The 23551-nt window shown below is 37.0% G+C and overlaps 1 protein-coding gene across 5 annotated transcripts in view; it reads left to right on the top strand.

The window, feature by feature from the left end:
• Nucleotides 1-22487, top strand: part of ZNF644 (zinc finger protein 644) — a 77302-nt gene extending 54815 nt beyond the window's left edge. For 3 of the 5 annotated variants that reach the window (XM_035900921.1, XM_035900920.1, XM_035900922.1), the window contains exons 3-7: nt 6302-6407; nt 7713-10756; nt 10947-11552; nt 21669-21771; nt 22267-22487. In XM_035900921.1, coding sequence (XP_035756814.1) covers nt 7744-10756; nt 10947-11552; nt 21669-21771; nt 22267-22459 — 3915 coding nt within the window. In that variant the 5' untranslated portion in view covers nt 6302-6407; nt 7713-7743 and the 3' untranslated portion in view covers nt 22460-22487. Of the gene's footprint in view, nt 1-6301; nt 6408-7712; nt 10757-10946; nt 11553-14119; nt 14243-21668; nt 21772-22266 lie in introns of all 5 variants that reach the window. The other 2 variants (XM_009645506.2, XM_035900923.1) reach the window with 2 other exon arrangements.
• The last annotated feature ends 1064 nt before the right edge of the window (nt 22488-23551 follow it).

Genomic DNA, 23551 nt, shown 5'->3' with positions numbered 1-23551 from the left:
CCTGTAAAGCTGCTTTCCAGCATGTACTGGTGCATGGGGCTATTCATGGTGCAGAACTTCATACTTCCCATTGTTGAACTTCATGAGGTTTCTGTCAACCCATTTATCCAGCCTGTTGAGTTCCATCTGAATGGCAACATAACCTGCGGGTCTGCTGTCCATGCCGCTCAGCCTTGTATCATCAGCAAACTTGCTGAGGGTTACCTTCCCCATCATCCAGGTCATTAATGTCAAACAGTCTTGGACCCAGTACTGACCCCAGGATACAGTGCTAGGTACTGGCCGCCAACCACACTTTGCACCACTGATCACAACCCTTCATTTTTTGGCAGCTTGATAAAAATACTGGCAACGAGGATGGGAGCAGGACTTTTACTTACAGACCATAATGAGGGAGAACTTTCTTGTTTTGTAATGATAGTGGTTAATAAAATAAACTGTTCATTGTATTGTGTCTAAATAAAAGCAATTGTTGGTACCATACTTGAAGCTTAAGAATACATTTGACTGAAAAACACAGGTAATGGGGATGAAAGAGATGAAAAGTATTTTCTCAAGCATCTGGTTTCTTCAGAGAGAAAAAAGGTGTGAGCATGTGAGATTGATATAAAGGAAAAGATTTCAGCTATGCGTGTAAAAGTACGTAAGGGAACGGTTTTCAGGTGAAATAGTGTGTATTATCACAGCATTAAGTGTAATTTTTGAATTTCTGTGTGTCTTACTGGAATGCTGCTAGTTGTTAACGTGCGTCTGCAGTTGGGAAAATTCAATATTTGAATCTTTAGTAGAAACTAATGGCAGTGCAATTCAAACTAGATTGTACTACTAAAAGTCTAAACTAGACAAAGAGCTGCAGGAAGATGGAGACGTAAATACTTGGCTGTCCTCTGCAGCCAGGGTTGTGGAGTGCCAGGGGGAGTTATGGAAGCCTGTGGAGTTGCCAGACGACAAGTGAGTGTTCTTAAGTTACCAGATTCAAAGTCTGGGTTTTTTGTACTGACTAGGCATTTTTTAGAAATGCCCAATTCACTTTGAAAAGTCTCTACCAATGAATCCATTTTAAACTGCTGCATTAGCACTTACAACTAGAAGAGTGGTTTTTTAAAGTCATACAGCTGATTCTTGTGACACTTAAATTGTATCCTCATTTATTTTATTGATTTCAGTATTGAATTTTAGCATGATGCACCCCGTTGTGACAAAGTGGTTTATTTTCCCAAGCAAATCAATATTAGAGAAACAAGATTAAGAATGGTCGGTGGCAGTAATGGTATTCACTTCTATGAGCTCTGAATTGTAAGACAGTTCTGCTATGCGTCTGTTGTGTGCTGTTCCCTTTCACATGTGAGATGTTAAATTATCAAACATTTTCGATCAAAAAATGAAGTTTCTGAAATTCTGACATTTTTAAGGAAACTTTTTTTTTTCCTTACTGACACAGGCTTTTGAAGAAATTGTTTTGTTAGAAACAAAGTTTCAGGTAAATTAAACTTTCTGAAATAGCCTGTTCAGGTTTGATGTTCTGGAGTATAATCTTACTGAAGACGGGCTGCTTTTGTGTGGTGGCTCCTCTGTAATTCCAAGTTTCTCTGGTCAACTTTTTCCACAGATACATGACAACTCAGTGAACCTTTCAACGGTACAACAAAAGGTTGTACTGTGGGTGGCAAATAACTTTCTTCTTTATTTAGGCATAATACAACTTTTTCGCATTCTATCAGTAATTTTTCTTGCTGCTTTAAAAAGTTTTTGATATGGGAGTCTGATGAGCTGTGAGAATTCTCTGATGTTTGTGTTTTCATATGAACAGCTATGGATCTGGAAAGATAACTAGTTTTCAGTGGAACTCCTCAGACTGTTACTATATTAATAACCGTATTCTTGTACGTAAAGTGGGTATGGGAAGGCAGTATTCACGGTGTTGTACATATTAAACAAGCTGTTGCTTCACTAACGAAGTTAAAAAAAACAAAACAAACAGAAATGTTCAGGTGAACTCTGCAGGTTTCAAAGCTAAGTCTACAAATGGTCGGGGTGTCTGCTGTGCAGTAGGGAATCTATTTTCAACAACTTAATTTGCAAACACAAGTAGAAGCTGGAGGAAGGTACGGCGGGTCACTGACTCATCCTCTCAGGCTTTGTGGTTCTATTTCCATCTGAAGGGTGGATCTGGATAGCTTTTTAGGAAGAGATAAAGTGGAAAACAAGTAATACATATTCTTCAATCAAAGTATCATGGTTTTATTGACTTCGGGTATTGATGTTGCTAGATAACACCCCAAACTCGGGAGGTGTGAACTGTGTGCATTACTGTGTGGAAGAGGCAGAAATACTGTGCAGCTATCCTCTAAATAACTTGATTTTTTTTCCTTAAGATGTGGCTGGTTGATGCTGATACGCTACCAGTTCCTCTCTTACTCGGTACAAACCTTCATTTTCCAAAGGTTCTTAAACATTTCACTTTTGATGGAAGCTCTGTGCTTGACATTTGCCGTGATTAATTGTTAAAGGAATAGATTGCTTGATGGCGCAAAATGGAAGGAGATACCTCTTCAGTCCTGTGCCGTGATATACTTAAGCTCTCTCTGGTCTGCTGTTTGTTGCCTAAAAATCTGTGACTTTGGTTCCATCATCTTTAATATAATCTGTCTTTTGAGAAAGCTTTATTACAGGAATGCTTGTGGATAAAATGATAGGGTTTTGTTAGTTTTCTCTATTTACATAACAAAGTCTTGAAGAAAAATCTAAAGGGGAACAGGGCAAACCTGAAACACCTTTCCTGTCTCTTGAATACTTGAATAATCCCTTGAGTGTCCTGGTTATTCACATATCTGCTTAAAGAAAACTTGACTTACAAGGAGTTACTTAGCACAGGACATGTATGGTTTTGCCTTCATTACAGCACTGCTGAAAGACGCTGTTTCTTCAGTTACTTTAACTAGGCTGTTTAAATTAAATCCATTTAGGAGATGGCTTCTGAGTTTTTGTGCCACTTAATAGTTGCTCTCTGCTTTTAGCCCTTTGGCTTATATTTATGAATTTAATGAGAAACTTGGTATCAAAACACATAAAAGTACTTCACGCTTTTCACAAACTCAACCAAATTCTTCCGTCTTAATTTTTCAGCTCCAACGTGCTTTCAGTTCTATTGTAAATCTTTGTAAAATAACGTGGGGTTTGTAACAGAAACTGGCAAATCTCTTAACTGCAACTGCTAGTAGGCAACAGCGTAGTACACTTAGCGCTGGAGCGTAAGCTTTAATGAACTAGGATTGCATGAAGGCAATGCTCTTAATTTGGCGTGTGACCCTATTACACAGCGCAGGTTGTCATTATGAAATAAGAACTTGGAAATGTCATAAACCTACTGGTAATAAATACAATTAATAATGTACATAGGACAATGGAATTAAATACATTCCTATCAAAAAGAATTAGTAATGAACAGAAAGTGGACAGCATAGATCTGATGACAGGAAGGTTGCATCTGATCTGAATTACTGAGTGACCTAGGAAGCTTGCTCAGAGGGATTACTGAATAATTATGTTAATATGCAATTATCACCTCATTTCTTCTGTAGTAACCTCAAGATGTAGTGTAGTAAGGGTGTTATAGCAAGTGCTGATAGTTTGCAAAAATACTGATGTTCAAGATTTTTGAGACAATAAGATTAGCTTAAGGCATTTAAATTACGATCTGTCAGCTTGAAGATAGATCTGACCTTACACTTCTTTAATGCTTAGACTGGCTGGCCACAGGCAGTCATATCTGCAGAACTCATTATGATTTTAAAAACTGATATTTTATGAAGAAAAACAATATTAAATATTGTATAAATCTTAAAGTACTTAATTAAATAGGGGTGGAATGTGGTTTAGTGGCTAAATAATTGATTGGTTTATATAATTCTAGTAATTTCTATATAATAGTGTATCATGTAAGCCAGAAATAACTGCACTACAGTCATTCTAGGCTTAACTGAAATAATTGACTTCAAGTTGGCCCAGCGTTTTAGGTAAAGTGTGTTTCAAAGGTAGGAGCCTGGGATTGTGTACGCTTGTGTAGCTTTTTGAGCACTGCCATTTTTACACTTCTGTATCTCCTAGGTATATTGCACTATGTGCTTAAATAAAAATTACCTCGACTGTGTAGTGCTTGCCCTGGTAGCGGATATAACAAGTGCTATTTGTGGTAAATTTAAAGTTTGATCTCAATGTTTAGTTTTTCAAATACACTGAGTAAGGATGAATTACTGTATATTTTGACAGAATTAATAATTTGTGTATTTCTGATATGGTATAGAGAAGATAATTTTAAAACTGCGATGGAAATATGCAAAGGATACTGCATAGCCTTGGTTACATCTTGTTACAATGATTGATTTTTCTTGGTTTTTCCCCCGAGTGTTCCGATCAGGTAGTGTTTCAGTTTGGGTGTTGTGCTTCCTGAATGGTGCGAGTTAGATGATAAAGTTTCCTCAAAACCAACAGCATCACATGGAATGTTTTCTTGCACATGTCTAGTTACACCTATCATTGTTCCTGCATAAATTTCTACATGTGGAGTAGATAACGTAAATGAAGTATTGCATCTTGGCTCAGCGTCATCACCAGACTCGAAATTACTGTCATTTTAAAAGATATTTTATGTGCTTTCTTCAATACCACACTGTTAAAACTGCTAACTTTCTTCTTATTATCCTGCACATAAAATAGTGAATTGTACCACCCTGATAGCTGGAAAAAAATGTGATAATTAGCAGAAAATTATTAAAATGTAACAGCGATATTACTGATACAGTAAGCATTTCAGGCTTGATTCAAAGACTGAAATCTGTAGGGACAGCTGTATTACCATAGAAGACTTCTAATCAGATCCATATGGAATAGTTCACAATCTCCATAAATACACAATACGGAAAGGAGTCTTACAAGATTGCACAGTGTAATGTTTTAGATACTGCCCATGATAACTCTGAAGAGAGTCTCAGTTTAAAGGTGATCGTATGGTGCCCTAGCCACCTTTTTTAAGTTAAGCTTTAACGCTAATATTTAGCGTCAGTCTGGTTTTGTATGTAGAGCAACATGGTTTTGTCTTCATTGCATAAACCTGTGAAAAGTTTTCGGGAGCCATTCTGATAATGAGGATTGCAGTCTCCAAGCAGGCACGATATTCTCAGTTTGCCTCCCCGCTGTTCGGGGGGTACCGATGAAGTTGCTTTAAATGGGAAGCGTCTGTTCTTCCTCTGAACCCCTCACACCAGAACAGATGGGTGGAACTTGGAACATGGAAGGTTTTACCTCAGAGGTGGTAACAGTGAAGCCACTCATTAACACTGAATTTACCACTTCGTTAGCAACGCTGCTTCCTGTTGAGAAAAGCTAATATAGGCTCTCAAATTGACTGAGCATACATTTGTCTACCTCTGCAGTAATAAAATGTGGAAAACGCACATCTTTCAGGTAAAATTGGCTTACTAAACGTCTTCTTAACTTTCTGGGAACATTTTTATGCTCTGCTGCCTGATACGATAGGAAGCTTACGCTGTTCAGTTGTAGAATTGTTGGAGCTGTTGTGCATCCTTGGAGGTTTCACTTCTTTTAATTGACTTTTGCATTACTGGTTCTTAGTGCGTGTTTGCACTGCCCATTTCTAACTTGTATATGGGATGTAAAGACTCCTGCTGGGTGGTGCATTATCACCATTTTAGGGTGATAGCTTTTAATGTGATCTTATTGGAAGTCTTTATTATGGTGGAAAATGACCCCATCTCAAAACAGCAAAGAAATGCAAAAATCTAAGAAATGGGAAGATGAGAAACTGGGGCATCTAGTAGAACATTTGCATAAGGGTATGTTATAAATAAATAATACAGTAAAATATTTCATACACTTTAACATTTATTACACATCTGACATGAGCATTGCTGTATTTTTAAATTGGCTAGTTCAATGATTGAGTAGCAAAGGAAACATTTTTTTAATGGCAAATTTTTTTTCATTCTATTTCTACTCCAAATATACTTTTATGTTCAAAATAATAAACAAGTCGTGTTACATCAAGGTTTGTTTTTTACAAACTTAAAGGAGGTTAAAATATTTGTTTTGTCCTTTTGCCAATTTGAAACAAAACAAGCACGATAACAAGAGAATTTCCATGAGGCCATAGCTAGGTTTGAGTTGTGTGGTTAGCTATCATAATGTTGAATTGAAAAACTAACAGAAATGCTGGGCTCATTTTAGAGTGTGGTGTATAAAGATGAAAGTGGTGTCGTTTAACCAGGTTGTTTTCTCTCCTTAGGAAAAAAGGATGTCAAGCGTGGTCTTCCTTGATTTCGATGAAGGACCATTGCAGGGAGCCATGGATATTAGTTGTGAGTTATAACATCTTAATTCAAAGAGTCTAGGTAATGACTCCTTTTAACTGAGCTCTATTCAAAACGTTAATTAGTAACTGAAACTAAGTATGTGATGGCAGGAATCAAATTCCCCCAAAAGATCAAAGCGAATAGAACTCTTTAAGGGTAAAATATGTGATTTCTGTAAAATATAGATAGATGTTTCCAACTCGTAGATGGGTGTTTTAATGCTTCATGCTTACTTTGTTCTGAGGACCCATATAAGATGTAAATGCTAGGGTAGACTTAAGTTCACACTCCCGTTTATTATTATTACACTGATTTTCATGTGTAGGCAGCTCCTTTGTGCTCGCTAAGCATTGGGTAGATGATTTTGTGTATGAAAGAAGGTCACTTGTATAAAGAGGTATTTATGTACACAAGGCCTCCCAGGGTGAATTAATACGTAGTAGTTCTCTGTACTAGTAGATACTAGTATTGTCATGCTCTGGATTCAACATGGTGATTTCCTCTCGTAGGTAAATCCTAATTAAACGTTTCTTTCTAATTGTGAGGTTTTTTTCCACTTCTGAGAAGATGCTATTTTATTTGCTTACCATTTAAAATGGCCTTATAACATAGGCAGGATCTGATTTATTTATTTTAAAGCAAGGAGAGTCCTTTTGTAAGAAGGGGATGGGAAGACGTTTAATTTCTTCAGTGAGTTTGATCCTTTGCTATGTCTCTATCGGTAATCAGATGTTCAAAATCAGCTTAGTTGTGTTTTCTCCTTTAATATCAAAGCAAATACTTCTGCAAGCTTCTGTGTAGCATCAGGTCAGTTGTATAAAAGCACTTTGAAAAAAGTGATACCTTGAGATACGTAAAGATTATTTTAGTTTCCTAGGTGCTAAAGGGAAGTATGGTTTTAAAGCAAACAAAAAAAATCACTAAAATGACTAGCAGGTGTCTACGTAGCTTTTACTCCTAACTTGTTTTACTTCTGGAAAACAACTAAAGATAAACTCTGTGTTTATGTTAATGTACATGTTTGCACAGTTTTTGACAATCTCATTTCCCCCATCATGCTTGTGTGCGGGTGTTCAGGCTTTTTTAAACTGGGATACCAGACAGTACTGGTTTACTGTATGGTTATTACTGCAGTATAGCAAAAAAGTATAATCTTTTTAATTGCTTCATGGATTAATTTTAAACATGTCTTGAATATCCTAAATAAAAAAATAAATGTTTAACAAGTTGAATATCTATTTTTAGATTACAGTGTGAAGAAGGGTAATCCTGAGAAAACTGTAGATTAAAATTGCCGTTATTTATTTCTGTGATTGCCTGATTCTTGTCTTGTTTGTTTTTTAGTATAAATGTACTTAATGGACAGACCAGCAATATGGATGATTTAGAGATAAATACCGAAGTCTCTGGTGCTAAAGAAGAAGAAATCCTGTGTGATGATAATTTCATATCTGAGGAAGAAGGTGGCATTCCTAAACCACAAGAGAGCGACACGTCCTTTCAGAAGAACAATACATTGACTCTGCCTGAGGAGCTATCAAGGGACAGATCTGAAAAAGCCTTAAGTGGAGGCCAGACTTCTCTATTTATACACACTGGTGCTCCTACTGTTTCTAGTGAAAACTTTATCTTGTCTAGAGGAACTGCTGTTAATGGACCAGTTTCACACTCCACCTCAACTAAGACTTCCATTATGAATAAAGGCAGCGTTTCATTAACCACTGGACAGCCTGTAGGTCATCACACAGATTCCTGCTCAACTTTGACAGTGGTTCATGATCTTCAGCTGCCTGCAAAGAGTACAACACAGAAATCAAATCAGCACCAAGTTTTATTTTTGTTACCTGATGTAGCACATGCTAAGAACCTGACTCATTCCATTAAAAATCTACCTACCTCTGCTTCAATTGGTTGTGATTCACAGAAATCAGTAGGAAATAGTGTAGACAGCACTTTAGTAGGCCAAGTAGAAGTTTGTGAGGATGATAAAAATTTGCTAGTAAAAGATGATTGTGTCGATACATTAACAGGCATTTCCTCAGGTACAGGTGGTTTTAGATCGGGATGTGATCCCAGCTGGGATCCACAAAAAGAGTTTATACAGTTTCTTATGACAAATGAAGAAACAATAGAGAAGTCTCCCATTCACTGTAAAGTAGGCTTAGAAAAAAAGCGGAAAAGGAAAATGGATGTTAGTAAAATAACACGCTATACTGAAGACTGTTTTGGTGATACCAGTTGTATTCCTAGTAAATCAAAACTATTAAATGTTGACTTCTTAGAGCAGAATGAGGAGCTACAAATAGTAGAACCACAGAAATACTCATTGAGTAAAGTAAAGCCAGAATCCACAGATGAAGAGCTGGAAGCTGTTGATGCTATCCAGCAGCTCATTTATAGTCCCACTAGTAACTGTGCGGAAGATACTTCTCCTGTTCACACTAGCACTTTTCTTTCCGATACTTTAAAAAATAAATGTGAACAGAACGATTCTGAATCGCCATCTACTTTCAGTACTGATGAACCATCGTTTTATCCCTGTACAAAGTGCAATGTGAATTTTAGGGAGAAGAAACATCTGCATAGGCATATGATGTACCATTTAGATGGGAACAGTCATTTCCGACATCTCAATGTCCCCAGGCCCTATGCATGTAGGGAATGTGGAAGGACCTTTCGAGATCGTAATTCACTTCTTAAACATATGATAATTCACCAAGAAAGAAGGCAGAAACTGATGGAAGAAATCCGTGAGCTGAAAGAACTCCAGGATGAGGGTAGGAGTGCACGGTTGCAGTGCCCACAGTGTGTATTTGGTACCAATTGTCCCAAAACATTTGTGCAGCATGCCAAGACCCATGAAAAAGATAAAAGATACTATTGCTGTGAGGAATGCAATTTCATGGCTGTGACAGAAAATGAACTGGAATGCCATCGAGGGATCGCTCATGGAGCAGTAGTCAAATGTTCGATGATCGGTAGCGACATGTCCCAGAGGAAAACACAGAAAAAGGCATCCTTGAAAGATCCGTATTTAGGATCCTCAAAAAAGTCATCGACATACATGTGTAAGATGTGTCCGTTTACTACTTCAGCTAGAAGCATTTTAAAAAAACACGTGGAATATTTGCACCCAGCATCATGCATTGATCCCTTTGGTAGCCATCTTAGACTAGAAAAAAGAAAAGGCAGCATAATAGAAGAATCTTTAGATTTTGGTGGCAGGACAAAACAGTTGATCAAACAATCTTCTACTTTTCCAAAGAACTCTGTTTTAAAACAGGATGTAAAAAGATCATTTGGCTCTACTTCACAGTCCAGTAACTTCGCAAAACTTCACAAGAGACCCTACAGGATACAGAAGGCTCGGAAAAGCGTTTCACAGTCATCTGTAAGTGTGTGCAATCTAAATTCTACAAACAAGACCTTTTTGATTAGAAATAGCATTGACCAGAAACCTAAATGTTTTCGTCAAGCAGCAAAGCAGAAAGCTAGTGTCAAAACAAGCGGTAATTATTTGTATAGACACAAATATGAAAACTACAGGATGATTAGAAAATCTAGTGACTCTTACCCTTTGCATTTAAAAAAGGAAGAGTCCAACTCTGTCGGTCCTTTACATTTATTTTCTTCATCAAGTAGTCCCCGTAATAATTGTTTTGTCATGGATTCAAATAATCTTGATTGCAAAAGGGCAGAAGGCTGTAAAGATCGTAGGCATGTAGCTGTAAAAAGAGTGGTTAAAGAATCCAAGAGGGAAGGCTCTGTTACAGGAGATGATTTGGATTGCTATCCAGATTTTCTGCATAAAATGACTGTTGTTGTTTTACAGAAACTTAACTCTGCTGAAAAAAAAGACAGCTATGAAACGGAGGATGAAAGTTCATGGGATAATGTTGAACTATGTGATTACACTACACAGTCTGTGGAGGATGAATCTTACAGTGATATTAATCAGGAGCATGTAAACCTATTCCCCATATTCAAAGGTAAAATGGAAGATCATGAAGCTGGTGATAAATCTTCACTTAGTTATGAGCAGAATGATGGCTTTTATTTTGAGTATTACGAAGATGCTGAGGGTAGTAACTTCCTGCATGATTTGCATGATCCTCAGAATTTAGAAAATGTAGGATCAGCATTGCCAAAGCATAATTCAGTTTTCCATTGGACTGATTTGTCGCTTGAAAAGAAGTCCTGCCCATACTGTCCAGCAACCTTTGAAACAGGCGTTGGCTTGTCCAATCATGTCAGAGGACATCTTCACAGAGCTGGACTAAGCTATGAAGCCCGTCATGTTGTTTCGCCAGAACAGATAGCAACAAGTGACAAAATGCAACATTTTAAAAGAACCGGAACAGGAACTCCTGTTAAACGTGTTAGAAAAGGTAAGTTGTTTTGTTTTGTGGTTTTTTTTTTTTTAATTTGGGTATAAAGTAAAGGGGGCAAAGGTATTTTGTCCTAAGCAAAACTTGCTTTATCTTGTCATAAAGCCCCTCTTTTTGTCCTTGTGATTTGCTGATGTAATGTTTAATTGTATATAATTGTCAAAACCCATGAAAATTATTTTCTTTGTAGCGATTGAGAAATCTGAAACTTCCTCTGAGCATACGTGTCAGCTCTGTGGAGGCTGGTTCGATACTAAAATTGGATTGTCGAATCATGTGCGAGGACACCTGAAGAGGCTTGGCAAAACCAAGTGGGATGCACACAAGTCTCCGATCTGTGTTCTGAATGAGATGATGCAAAATGAAGAGAAGTATGAAAAAATCCTAAAGGCTTTGAACAGTCGCCGCATTATTCCCAGACCGTTTGTTGCTCAGAAATTTGCATCAAATGATGACTTTTTATCTCGGAATGTTATACCTCTTGAAGCATACCATAATGGCCTAAAGACTGAAGATACATCTGTGTCTGCATCGGAGGAAGAAGGGCTGAGTTTCCTGAATGAATGTGATGAAACAAAAGCAGTGCTACATGATGAAAAAAGAAATCAGTCACTTACACTGATAGAACTCCTGAAAAATAAGAGGTTAGGAGAAGAAAGGAATCCTGATATTTCTCCTCAAAAGATTCATAATCAAACTGCAAGAAAGAGGTTTGTTCAGAAATGTGTTCTTCCATTAAATGAAGACAGTCCATTGATGTATCAGCCACAAAAAATGGACTTGACTATGCAGTCAGGTAAGAAGATGTTTCTAGCTGTCTTGACAACATTTCCAAAGAATCCTTTAATTCATAGAAAATGTACAAGTACAGAGTATTTTATTTGGGATTCTGTTCATTTAATTCTTGTTTTGTTTCCAGAGGACACTGACTGCGAGAGGTAGCACAGCAAATATTTCTGACATGTTTTTCCTAAAGTGAAAAAAACCCCTCAGCAGCACTGATGGGTTTTTGCACGGAACATAGTTCCTGTTCTGCATGTGGCTGGGCATACAAATTCAAAGCGGACACAAAATGAGTCTCAGTAAGGAAGAAGACACATCCTGCAATAACAAGTTGAAGTGTCTATGCATATTTGGTAGACTAACAGTTCTGAAATGTTTGGGCTGGTAACCCCGTTTCTGGTCATTAGAGCAGCTGGTTTGGGAATTACTTCATTTAAATCTTTGAGGTTTGTGCAAAGCAGCATTTGCTCAAACTAACAGAACTGTTGGTACCATTATAAATGCATAAATGTTCCAAATTGGTGAATTACTGTCAACTAGTTTTGATGGTTTTAGGCAAACATACTCTTACAACATAGATTAATTCCTCTTTGTTTCAAAATTGCGGCTGCTGTGAGAAACTGATGCTTGGTTAGGGCCTGTCTATCCTGAGTGAAGACCTGTGCTGGTTCAAGCTTTGTTGGAATGCAGTTGTAGCCAGCAGGTTTCTACGGCACAGCCCCTGACCGATACGGCCCCTCCACTGAGAATTGTGCTAATGAAACAATTCTATAATCAGCTTCCTAGATACTCTGTATACTAATAGAGCAGGCTTTTAGAGTGATGTTTTTAACCTACTTGTCATATCAGAGTTATTTCTAGTCTTGAGGAATTCTTACAACATCCTTTTTAGTGTGTACGTAGAGCTTGCATTTACCTGTTTCTTGTTTGGACACCACCTTGTAGTGCTGCAGGATTCTTTAGCTTGAGGAACAGGATCTTATTTTTATACCCCTGACTTTTTTTGGTTCTGTTGGTTTTCTTGTTATTACCCAGTGCAGGTTAGTAAAACTGGCAGTGCCTAGAACTTTTTCACCTATATTCTTGTCTTCCTTTAAACAAACAAAACGAATAACTACAATCCAATGTGCTCAGAAGTTCTTTTAGGGGCCTACAAAAGCGTGGCAATCAATTTCTTAACAAAGGTGGCTTTCTAAAATGACAGAGTGGAGGTGGAACAGAGTTACTTTTAATGTCTTCTGGACGTCTGTGGTTGTCCTTTAAGACAGGAGATTGCTTAATAAAGGAAGTGTATCTTTGACAGGCTTAATGATTTGAAAAACGATGCTAAAGGAATAGCTTGCCAAATCTGACACTGTGTATTGCTTTCTGTTTAATATTTACCGCTGAATGCTAGGTAGCACCTGTTTGGTTGTGATGAACAACCAGGTAAAAATAAACATACGCTTGCATAGTACTAACAGTTATGAACAGGGCCCTATAATTATCTGTGGCTGAGGTAACAGAATTTGACAACTAACGCACTGTGCCAGTTGAGTTAATAAGAAAATATTTAACATGCGGTTGAAATTCTTCTGTTTTTCCTAAAAAGGCAAATATTTCTAATTCTGGGGTTAGTTTTTAATAAGGTTTTTGCCAACCAGGTGTTCTTCTTCTGTAACTTGCCTGACCAAACAGCATGTCTTCTGTGGGCTGCTGGAGAATAGGATTCTTTCTTTCCTGCAAACAGAGGCTTTCCAGCTGAGTAGTTTTAGCTTTTTTTATTTATTCTTCTAATAATTTATTAGTGGAGAACTTGAATATTAGTTGACCAAAGCAATATATCTTTGGTAAAATGAAGGGAGAAACGTTATGGTGAAGTTGAGCAGGGGCTAAGTTACAATGGTTTCTTTGGTAAGTGAGGAGTTCAGTATTGTTTCACTATTTCCCTGTGATAAATAGCATGTTGCTTTGTTGATCATTTATTTAGCACAAAGATTTTAGCAAAAAACTTCAAATCATTAACTTTCATTATCGATTGCGCATCTAAAGTAATGAACAGAAAATGCACTGAACAAAATGTTTTGTCTAACAGCTGTTCAGTGGTGTGTTTTACCACCTTTTTCTCCGAGCCTTCAACAGCAGCCTAATTTAGTATTGAGCTCTTCAGTCTTATAGGTAAAACACTTTTAATTACTGCTTTGTCGACTAGACTTTTTAAATTCTCTTTATTGGAAACATTGCAAGCTCTGAAATTTCTCAACAGAATTGTGCTATGCAAATTGCAGGATTTTATTTTGGGATTGGAGTTTCATAATGTGGAGATCTGTAGGAACTTGATAGTAGGTGTTAAATGCAGAGTAGCCTAACGGGCTCCTAAGTTGCCTCCTTTCTGTTCTTTTCCAAATAACATGGTTTGGCTTAAAGCACTACATGGAAAACTAATAACGGTTAACTTGGATCCTTCTAATATACTAAACAATTGCGTCAATGCAGTGAATATATTTTAAACCATCTTTATTGCAGAAAACTTTTTACAACGCTTTGAGAATTTCATTTTTTGAAGAGAGAACTGGATTATAGTTTTCTTTTGAATGATAGGTATGCCTGTGAAGCTTAGAACGTGTGTGCATTGCAATACGACGTTTACAAGTGCTGTTAGCCTGTCCAACCACTTACGCGCTTATGCACGAAAGAAGAGTGCTGGACTTTTGACTGGGACAGGTATGTTTTGTTACAGATGTAAAAGCAAGTCTGTCTATGATACATTTTCCTCATCAGACTGGACAAAAGCATATGTTAATTCAAAATAATTTTGAAGCTTCTGCTGGTAAACAATTTATTTGCCATAAAACTTCAGCAACTTGTAAGAAAAGGTATGTTGCTGTTGTCCACTCTCATGTCTGATTTTCATTCTTACTCATTTATTTTGGATCCAACACTTAAGGTATGTAAGCAAAACTAAAGAGATGGTTGCTTAAATTCATTCTCCTATAATATCACGACTTCCAAACCAGCTAGTTGACCATCTAGTGAAGTGTTTAAAATTACCTCAAAAATGAGAGGGGAAGAAAAAAAAACACACAACAAACCAAGTAATTTTTACAATCTAGTTCATATAATTACTAAGAATACTGTAGTTAAAATAGGAAAAGCAAGTCATTTTGCAGTTTGTGTATTTTTAACAACATACCATATATAGCTGGTTTCATTTCTTGTTTGGCTCACAACCCAAAAACTACCTGGTCTGACATGGAGTGAGTGTAGTACAGCATTTGGCACTGCTATTAATGTTTTTTATTAAAACACTCTTCATTTTGAAATTCCTCCAATATTCCATATTTTGACTCATTTCCAGACACCCATAGTTTGCTCGGCTGTAGGCAATTTCTCAGTTCACTTGGATTATTGCTGAGGTTAGTGAGACTTCGTATGATCAAAAGCAAATTGGAGAGTAGAGAATATAGTGAGGAAAATTTGGAGGTATGAAGTCTGGAATATTCAGTAATTAAGAAAGGCATCAGTTTTCTGTGTCAACAAGCACAGACTTTTACATAATGCTTTGGAAAAATGCATAATCCTTTTTTTTTTAATCTGCAGATGTAATTCATTATGCTAAGAATGACAAAGAAACTGAGTTTCAGGCTTTCTCTGCAGAAGGCTAAAAGAAATATTTTTACAAACTGGGCCTGTGGCTGCCAGGTCTTATGCTATACCAAGTTAATGCTAAAACAAAGTAGATTTAGAAGGAAGTCAGCAGATGCAGTAATGACCAATGTGTAGGAGTATATGCCTTCAATTAGTGATTCTGAAAGTTTTCACATTTACTCAGTAGAAAGATGATGGCAGCAGACTTCATTTACCACTGCTGTGATTTGATGTTAGCCCTGTGGTAAGTTACTTTGCTTATATACCTACTGGTGAAATATTTTTCAATAGCTGTATGTTTAAATTGCCCATTGAAATTTTAACAATAATTCGATGGAGGAGGCATTGTGGCAAACACGATAGTACACAGAGACTGGATCCTGGACAAGCTCCTTGTACCTCAGCTTCCCTTTTACTAAATGGGAAGAGCGAAGGTAGCTTGTTAAGGGGCTTTCAGGGATTTTAGTTTGTTTTCTTTAAGAAATGTATTTTGCTACCGAAGTAGTAGCATACTCGCCAGAACAGTTGCCACTTTCTTTAAAAGAACTGAAAGAAAACTCCCGTATCTTGTATCATTGGACCTAGAAGTTTGTTTAAAATGAGGTTAGAAACAAAATGAGGTTAGAAATAAAGCTTAAAAAAGAAAGGTTAGAAACAAAACTTTAAAAAAAAAAAAAAAATCTTTTGATCTGAGAAGCTGGAGCTGAGCCAGATAAATAGCCTGTACCACGTGGGTAAAGGCCCTTCACTGAAACCGGTGACTTAGAGAGGCTTCAGTTCTAGCTGTGACATTATGCAACCAATGTATATTTGTATTTACTTAGTCATTTCCACTAAAACTGTTTTAACTCTGCAAAGTTTGTAAACTTTGCTCATTGACTTTTCATTCGTGCAAGCTCAGTGCAAGGCTTGTAGACCAGAAAATCTGCTTTTAAACAGTAGTTTTATTCAGTATTCCACTTAATATCGCAAGTTTTGTGAAGAGAATTATTTTAATGCAAGGTTTCACTAGCACACAGTAGTTTTAAACTTTGCTATGAGTGTCGCTCTTGGGGAAGATCTCAGTTTTTCTTATTAAAAAATAGTTGCACTTGAGAGCAATTTCAAGGTGTCCGCAGTTTGGCTTCAGCCTGGAACCTTTATGGAGGCAATGAGCATACGTTTATACAGGTTCCTCCTTCTGTTTTCACAAAGCCTTTCTTCTAGCTTCTAAAATAAACATAACTACTGAAAAGAAGTCACGGTTGAATATTTGTCTCAGTTTCTTGCTGTGACTAAATAATTGTGTGTAAACATGAATGCTGTAATTCTTTTATTTGGCAATTGTTATGGGAGCTACCTAGGCATTACTGTTGAGTAAGAGAAATATAGTAACCTCTGCTTGTCACCAAAGTGAGACCTTTCCTAGCACTACATTAGCTGACGTACTGGTCTTCTGCTCAGTTTTTCAGTTTGTCTGCATACGGGTTTGATACTGACTATTCTCATACTGCTTTTCTAGCAGATTTAGGTAAATCTTAGCCTTTTTTTTTTTTTTCCCCAATTGCAACTTGACAGTTTCAGCATGACTATTCTCATACTGCTTTTCTAGCAGATTTACCTAAATCTTAGCCTTTTTTTTTTTTTTTTTCCCCCAATTGCAACTTGACAGTTTCAGTGCTGACTATTCTCATACTGCTTTTCTAGCAGATTTAGGTAAATCTTAGCCTTTTTTTTTTTTTTCCCCAATTGCAACTTGACAGTTTCAGTGGTATAATAGACATAGTTAAGCATAATGGTAAATTTTGAGAATGGACTCAAGAAAAACATCCTAGAAGTGAAAATTTCTAGGCTGTTGGCTGTTGAAGATCAGTATTTGTTAAACTTAATTTGTGCCTGTAGTTCTGCAGTATGGATCCACTGTATAGCAAATGCCCGTTTGGGTGCATTTGGATAGTTATGTACTTTTGTATTGGTGCTTGCAAGATGGTCTTCCGATGTCTGACTGGAACTTCAGTTTTGTTACGCAGTCCAATGTTGAACAATGTAATGATTTAATTGCTCATCTTGAGTAGATGCTAATTTCCTTTTATACCTGTTTTGATGAATAGCAACACATTCGTGTTTCTTGGAGCATGTGGCAAACTTGCTTCTTTCTTCTGATTCGAGCATTGGACAGACCTACGCAAAATCTTCAAAATGCATCTCGCTCTTCTTGGTACAGTTGTATATCCAGCTTCCTTCCTTTTCTTCTCTCTAGGCTTCTTTTCACCCCCAGAGTCTCTCGATACTTTCTTGCACCCTGGCTTTTTACATCTTCTCTTTGACTCTTTTCACATACTCCGTCTCTTCTTGCTGGCTGTCATCTTCTGGGGATCACCACTCTCTTCTTTGGTCTTTGCTGCTGTAGATGGAGACTGCTTTTTCAGAAGTTCGGAAGAGAACAATAAAATACAGAGCAAGGAGTCTGGCCTTTGAGCCAAAAGTGTGACTGAGGTAGCACTTCATGCGACCACCATGCTTCCAAATAATTTCTAATGTTGCTTTGTCAAAGTTGTAGCTTCGGGACGTTTACTGTGGAAGCATATGCAGCTACAGCAGAAGTCTGAGATCCGCTGGCTTTGTGCGTCTTTATTCTGTGCTGTTACAGTTAAAACCGATCAACTGGCACGATGAGCTAATTTTTAGTACCCTATAAAATCCTTCAGGGAGCAAATTACTGGTGGGGATTATTTTTTACTTTTGAATTGGTAGTGTTTTTAAATGGTTAATTAGATCCATTTATGCGTGCAGTTATTCGACTTGTGTTAACTTACATAGGCTGTGACAAAAGTAATGAAGTCTGAATGAAGACCCAGCTTCAGTCTTCCTGAAATGAGAAGTGTTCCATGTTGAGGGACATCAAGAAGCAGAGCATGCAAATTAGCATAGGTGCACTTTAATTTTCAACCTCAGACCAAATTTCATAGCATGAAGGACTTCTAATTGTGACTTTTCTAATTCATGTTGTCTTAGGTATGCTCATTTTAGCCTCCTATCTCCATCTGCTTGTAGTCTTTCTTGATAAGCGATCGCAGAGGTAAAGAATGTTTTTATATGCAGCCTTTTGACTTAGCATATATTTTTCTAAATAGTGTACTCTGAAATTGAAGTTGAGTGCCTGAAGGAGATGCCTGCAAAGTTTGATAGTCTTTTCTTTTAAATGGGTTGTTTCTCCGTCATGCTGTATCAGAGGTTTGATGAAGTGGTGTAACTGGTTGTCTACAAAAGGTTTTTGGAACAGGGACTAGGAAACACCAGGTGGCCAAACTTGAAAGAAGGCAGCTTCTTCCCAAAAGAACTGGCCCTTAATGGAGAATGAAGGACGATGATTTGGGAGCTGGGATAGCCACAGAGTAGGCGTTAATGGCAGGTAATTCCTGCCTCTCTGGCAATTCACTGCAACTTCCATGCAGGTTACTGGAGCTAAATTTTCCTTGGTCTCTTCCTAAAGTGCTAAAAACTTACATTCTGAGGTCATGGTTTGTTACAGTAAAGCCGTTGGAAGAACAGTGACTGAGTTTCGGTCAGAACATGGCTGCGCTTTCTTACGGGCAAGGCAATGGTGTGACTGACTTGGTGCTTGCACGCACCTGTACGCATTGTATCAACAGAGTACTTGAGTGTGTGCATGTGGCTTCATTTAAACTTGTTATGCTCTGGATAGACAAAAATGACATTAATGTGGCAGTTACTGGTACACGTCTCTGACTGGTGTTGCAATTACTTTTTTCAATCAGCTTGACCCAAATGTTACTCCTTCTCCGCGGTTTTTTCCTGCTTCATTGGAGTAACTTCAAAATGTGCTTGTGCTGCGTTGTGCCCCCTAAAATGTGAAGGAATATGTTCGCTAGGTCAAAAGACAAAGGGAACAAAAAAATACCCCTTGCAGAACACAGGTTCAGTGTTCTTAGTATTCCTGTCTTTTGTAACAGCTTCTTGCTTGGGCAAATCTACTCCCAGTCTTAGCTAAGTTACTCTAAGAATGCGTTGAGTGATCGGATTTTTTTTTTTCTTGAAGTCTTTTACTGTTATATTTTCTATTCTTTGTTTTGTAATTTCTCGATCTAGAGCCTCCGTCGTAAATGGCTTAGAGAAGATGCCCGTTCGTTTGTTTTCCTTGTGTTCTCATTGTTGTTGAAAAAGGTACCTTTCAAGAAAGTAGAAACTACCTCCCCTGGTACATTATGGCAGTTTGTTTGTGTTACTGTCTATTTGATGGCATGGTAGTGCAGAGGAGAGGGGTGGTGTTTGGTGTTTTAAGATTGCATACACAGAAAAACATTAGATATCGGGAACTCTGTTGCAGAAGACCAATTCGGGTCTAGTAAGAATGTGAAAGCTCTCTGAAATGCTTGGGATGTATGGGAGTAGAATCAAATTTCTTGATGGGAATGAGTGTCTTAAGTTTTCTGACATGAAGGAAATATGCTAGTTCTTGTCTCACATGCATGTAGGCGTCTCTGAAGGAGGCTGCTGTCTACTGCCTTTTTTTTTTTTTTTTTTTTTTTTTTTTTTTAACTCGTATCAACTGACATCAACTAACTGCCATCAGATGCAACTCATGGATGTGTTTGCATTCGGATAATACTGACTTCTGTTTCCCTCCTTCCCATAACGTTCTGCAAAATCAGCAATGGCAAAGCTTTTGCTGCAATATCTGCTTCAGATAAGTCGCCCTCATGCAAACATTCTCTTCAGGCAATGAGTGTCTGGGTTTCGGTATTTTATCTGCTTACATTTCTGGTGATGTTACTGATGTTGCGGTATGTAAAATATTTATACTACTTGATACTTCGTACAGTCTGAAAGGTAGTCAGCTTTTTTCTTCCTAATTATATGAAGAATATGCTTTTGATGAGAGCATAAAGCATTAAGAACCCCCTACCTATTCACTTTTCCAGAAATTATCTTGCCCACTTCTCTCTCTCTCTCCCCTGCCACTTTGGGTTACTGCCTTTATGTCCAGGCTGCTTTCATTGCTGCTAGCAGAAAAAAGAAAAAAAAATGCTGTTGAGCCTTGTCTTCCTAATGATGGCTTGACCCAGGGTCTGAAGGAAGCTTCTTTAGGTTGGTATCTACTTTCTACCTGTTTGATTAGTTCCCTGGTACCTTCAAACCTCAAAAATTCACTCCCATTTTTCTAGCTACTGTAGGAATCTTTACATCTGGGGATGGAACTGGGGAAATGTCTGATGTATCTACAAGTTAAAAGTCTGGCTACAGGGTCAGAGATTGAGTGGCGCTCATTTGAAGGACATAAGGAAAAACAAGGATGCAATCAAGACTGTGTGTTCTTTAAATCAGCGTGTTTTGCCTCACCAGATGATGTCTCGTGCTTCAGAATACGAAGAGATTTATTCTTCTGGTTTATATTACAGGAGTCAAAACTTAGACAAGTGTAACGATTTTTCCTAATTTTACTGTTAATATGCTTCAGTAACATAGCGTTATGCCTTTTTGGTTTCAAGAATACCACCTTGTTACTGTCTTCCAGGTTTCTGTGGAGTTTTAGTGTCGGTGTCTTGTATTTGGAGTAGAGCGTAGCTAGATACACTTCTCAGTTCAAGCAGTCCCGAACTTCTTGGGTTTTTTCTTGAGCTTTATCAGCTGTTTTCATCATAACAATATTAACTCAGTTTAATCCCCACATCCCCCAACTTCGGCTGCTGCTTAGAATCTCCAGGTTTTGTTACAGATTCCTATTACATCTGTTCATGGGAGGTACAGACCTCAGTGTTGACTGAACCCATTTGCTATGCGCTTCCTGTTCACACACATTATTTTCATATGTAGTTTCAAATGCTTAGACTGAACTTAAAAAGTGGCCTTGCCATTCCTGTTGATTGTCCTAATACCAGCTCCTACTGCCAAGGATTAATACATATTTTTTCTAAGATGCATTAGAATTCAGACAGGAGTGAGGGGGAAGCTTAATTTGCAGTTCTTAGAATAAAAGCACAAACTTTCGCATTATGTTGATGAAGAAATGGCAGGTGTTTTATTCAAACTAGAAATTCTTGATTGTAGTAGCTGAAAGCTACAACTTTGTGAAGTTGTAACTTGGTTGAACACGAGTGGACTTAACGATGGTACTTGAGCCACAAAACAAGTTCCAAGATTTTGACAACGTTTTATGCATGAAAGGGAATTCCAATGGTGGTTTGCTTCTGTATAATTTTGCAATAGGTTAGTAGGTGCTTGCTGATACTAAAACAACAGCTTAATGCTGAATGTCAATTATCTAGTCTTTTAAAGAGCAAGCGCTGTGCTGAACTAAAAAAAAAAAAGCTTCGTGTGTTTTGCCAGGAAATTTCTTAGAGCACACTGTAATTGTTTTGGATTTGCATTATAACTAAATGTAGAAATACAAGGAGGTAGATGTCTTTTCACTGCTGCTATAGGGGATGCTTACTAAATATCTCTGTTTGGTTAACACTCATTGAAGTATCACTTTCACATATGGAAATTTCTCTCTTCTTAGCTTTAGACTGTAAGCAAAAGAAGTCAAGGTCAAGATCTGGAAGCAAGAAAAAAATGCTGCCATTACCTCATAGTGCTGATGAAGTTTACATACTCAGATGCAGGTACACAGGGTTATTTTAATTGAAAGAACACATTCTTAAGAGCTCGCTCGTGTTAGTCATAAGAAGATTTAAGATTTTATCCTGTTAATGTGTTTGTGATTAAATTGAATAATAAGGGGGGGAAGCAGTTGCCTATTTTCATTAATTTGAACAAGAGGACTTGAATCGGTCATACTCCATCCAATATTAGGTTGCCAACTGTTTCTCTAGCTAAAATCTTACTGGTCATGTCTGAGTAATATTCTGTCTTTCGAAAGAAACCTTACGTAAGAACAACAGACTGTTATTGCTAGCGTTAAAAATGTAAGTTGTATAAACTGCAGGGTTTTTGTGCTCACAGTTACTAGAAATGAACTCTTAATTACTAAAGTTTTCAGCTAAAATCTGTAGAAACAAACTTGAAGAAAATTACGTCTTTCCACTTCATGTCTTTATTTTACAATTTTTCCGTAGAGCTAGATATATCTTGATGGAATAATTTTAATGTTTGCATAGGTTTTGTGGTCTGGTCTTTCGAGGACCTTTGTCTGTTCAAGAAGACTGGATAAAGCACTTGCAGCGACACATTGTCAACGCAAATCTTCCACGGACTGGAGCTGGCATGGTTGAAGTCACATCACTACTTAAAAAGCCTGCTTCAATTACTGAAACTTCATTTTCTTTACTGATGGCAGAAGCAGCATCATAGAACAAGGAAACAGTTTAAATTTTAATTGGATGTAAATTTGAAATACTTTGTCATTTTTTAAAAATAAATTGCTACACTAAATTATGTTTATAAATGCTAAAGACAGAAAAATAGAGGAAGTGGATTACAGTAACATCAAAATAAATTGAATACTTAACAGTTACAGTAAGTAGTCTTTATATTTTATATAGGGTGGAAGATGTGTTTTTAAGGTTTATTATGTTTTTGTCAGTTACTGTGTTCACTATCAATACAAGACCATTACATGTATGGCAGCCATTTTTAAATTGTTGCACATGGGTACTTAAAAGACAGATTTTAATAAAACAAAGAAACATGTTCTCTTCAGTGTTACCCAAATCAAGGCTCTGTTTATTCCAAAAAAAAAAAAAGAATTGCATAGTAAAATAAGATATTATTATATTTTGTTTGTATGTATGTAGTGTTTTGTATAATACCAAGAACTGCTAATACAATTTACTCAATTTAGGGCATTAAATATCATGTACTTCATAGTTCAAGAGACTGTTTCATTCAAATAGGGCAATTAGTACTATTCTATCTAGGTGTGTAAGTGTTTTTTTTAAATCACATGAGGCTTTTTGTACTAAAAAGTGGAGGGAAACTTGTTTAAACAAATTTCTAAGAGAAATATGTACATAATACTGGAAATTTGTGGTAAGGAAATATTCTTTACTTCAGTTGCATTTCTCACTGACAATAAAGTGGTGCATCCATGCTACCTCCTACTTGTCAACAAAGATGGTATTTACCCTTATGTTTTTGTATCATAGTAGATTCAATCCAACTTTCTTTATTACAAAGCATCTTTTTGTTAACAAGTTTGTTTCTTTATGATGATTTACTTAAAAGTCTGACTTGCTTACAGAAGTTTGCCTCTCTCTTATTTTATTTAACACTGTAGAAATGTACTAATAAGCATTGCTCACTACACGGTTAGAGTAGACTTCTCATTTATAATTCTGTTTAAAAGATTGATCATTTTAGAAAATTCAAACACAGATTGAAATGTTTCTACATATGAAGAGAATGTTTACAACTTAAATTTTAGAGCTTGTTTTGGATGTGATT

This window comes from Egretta garzetta, unplaced genomic scaffold (genome assembly GCF_000687185.1).
Source record: "Egretta garzetta isolate BGI_Z169 unplaced genomic scaffold, ASM68718v1 scaffold568, whole genome shotgun sequence".
NCBI lineage: Eukaryota > Metazoa > Chordata > Aves > Pelecaniformes > Ardeidae > Egretta > Egretta garzetta.
The sequence above is the reverse complement of the archived record's forward strand: the minus strand, read 5'-3'. Positions and strand labels throughout refer to the sequence as shown.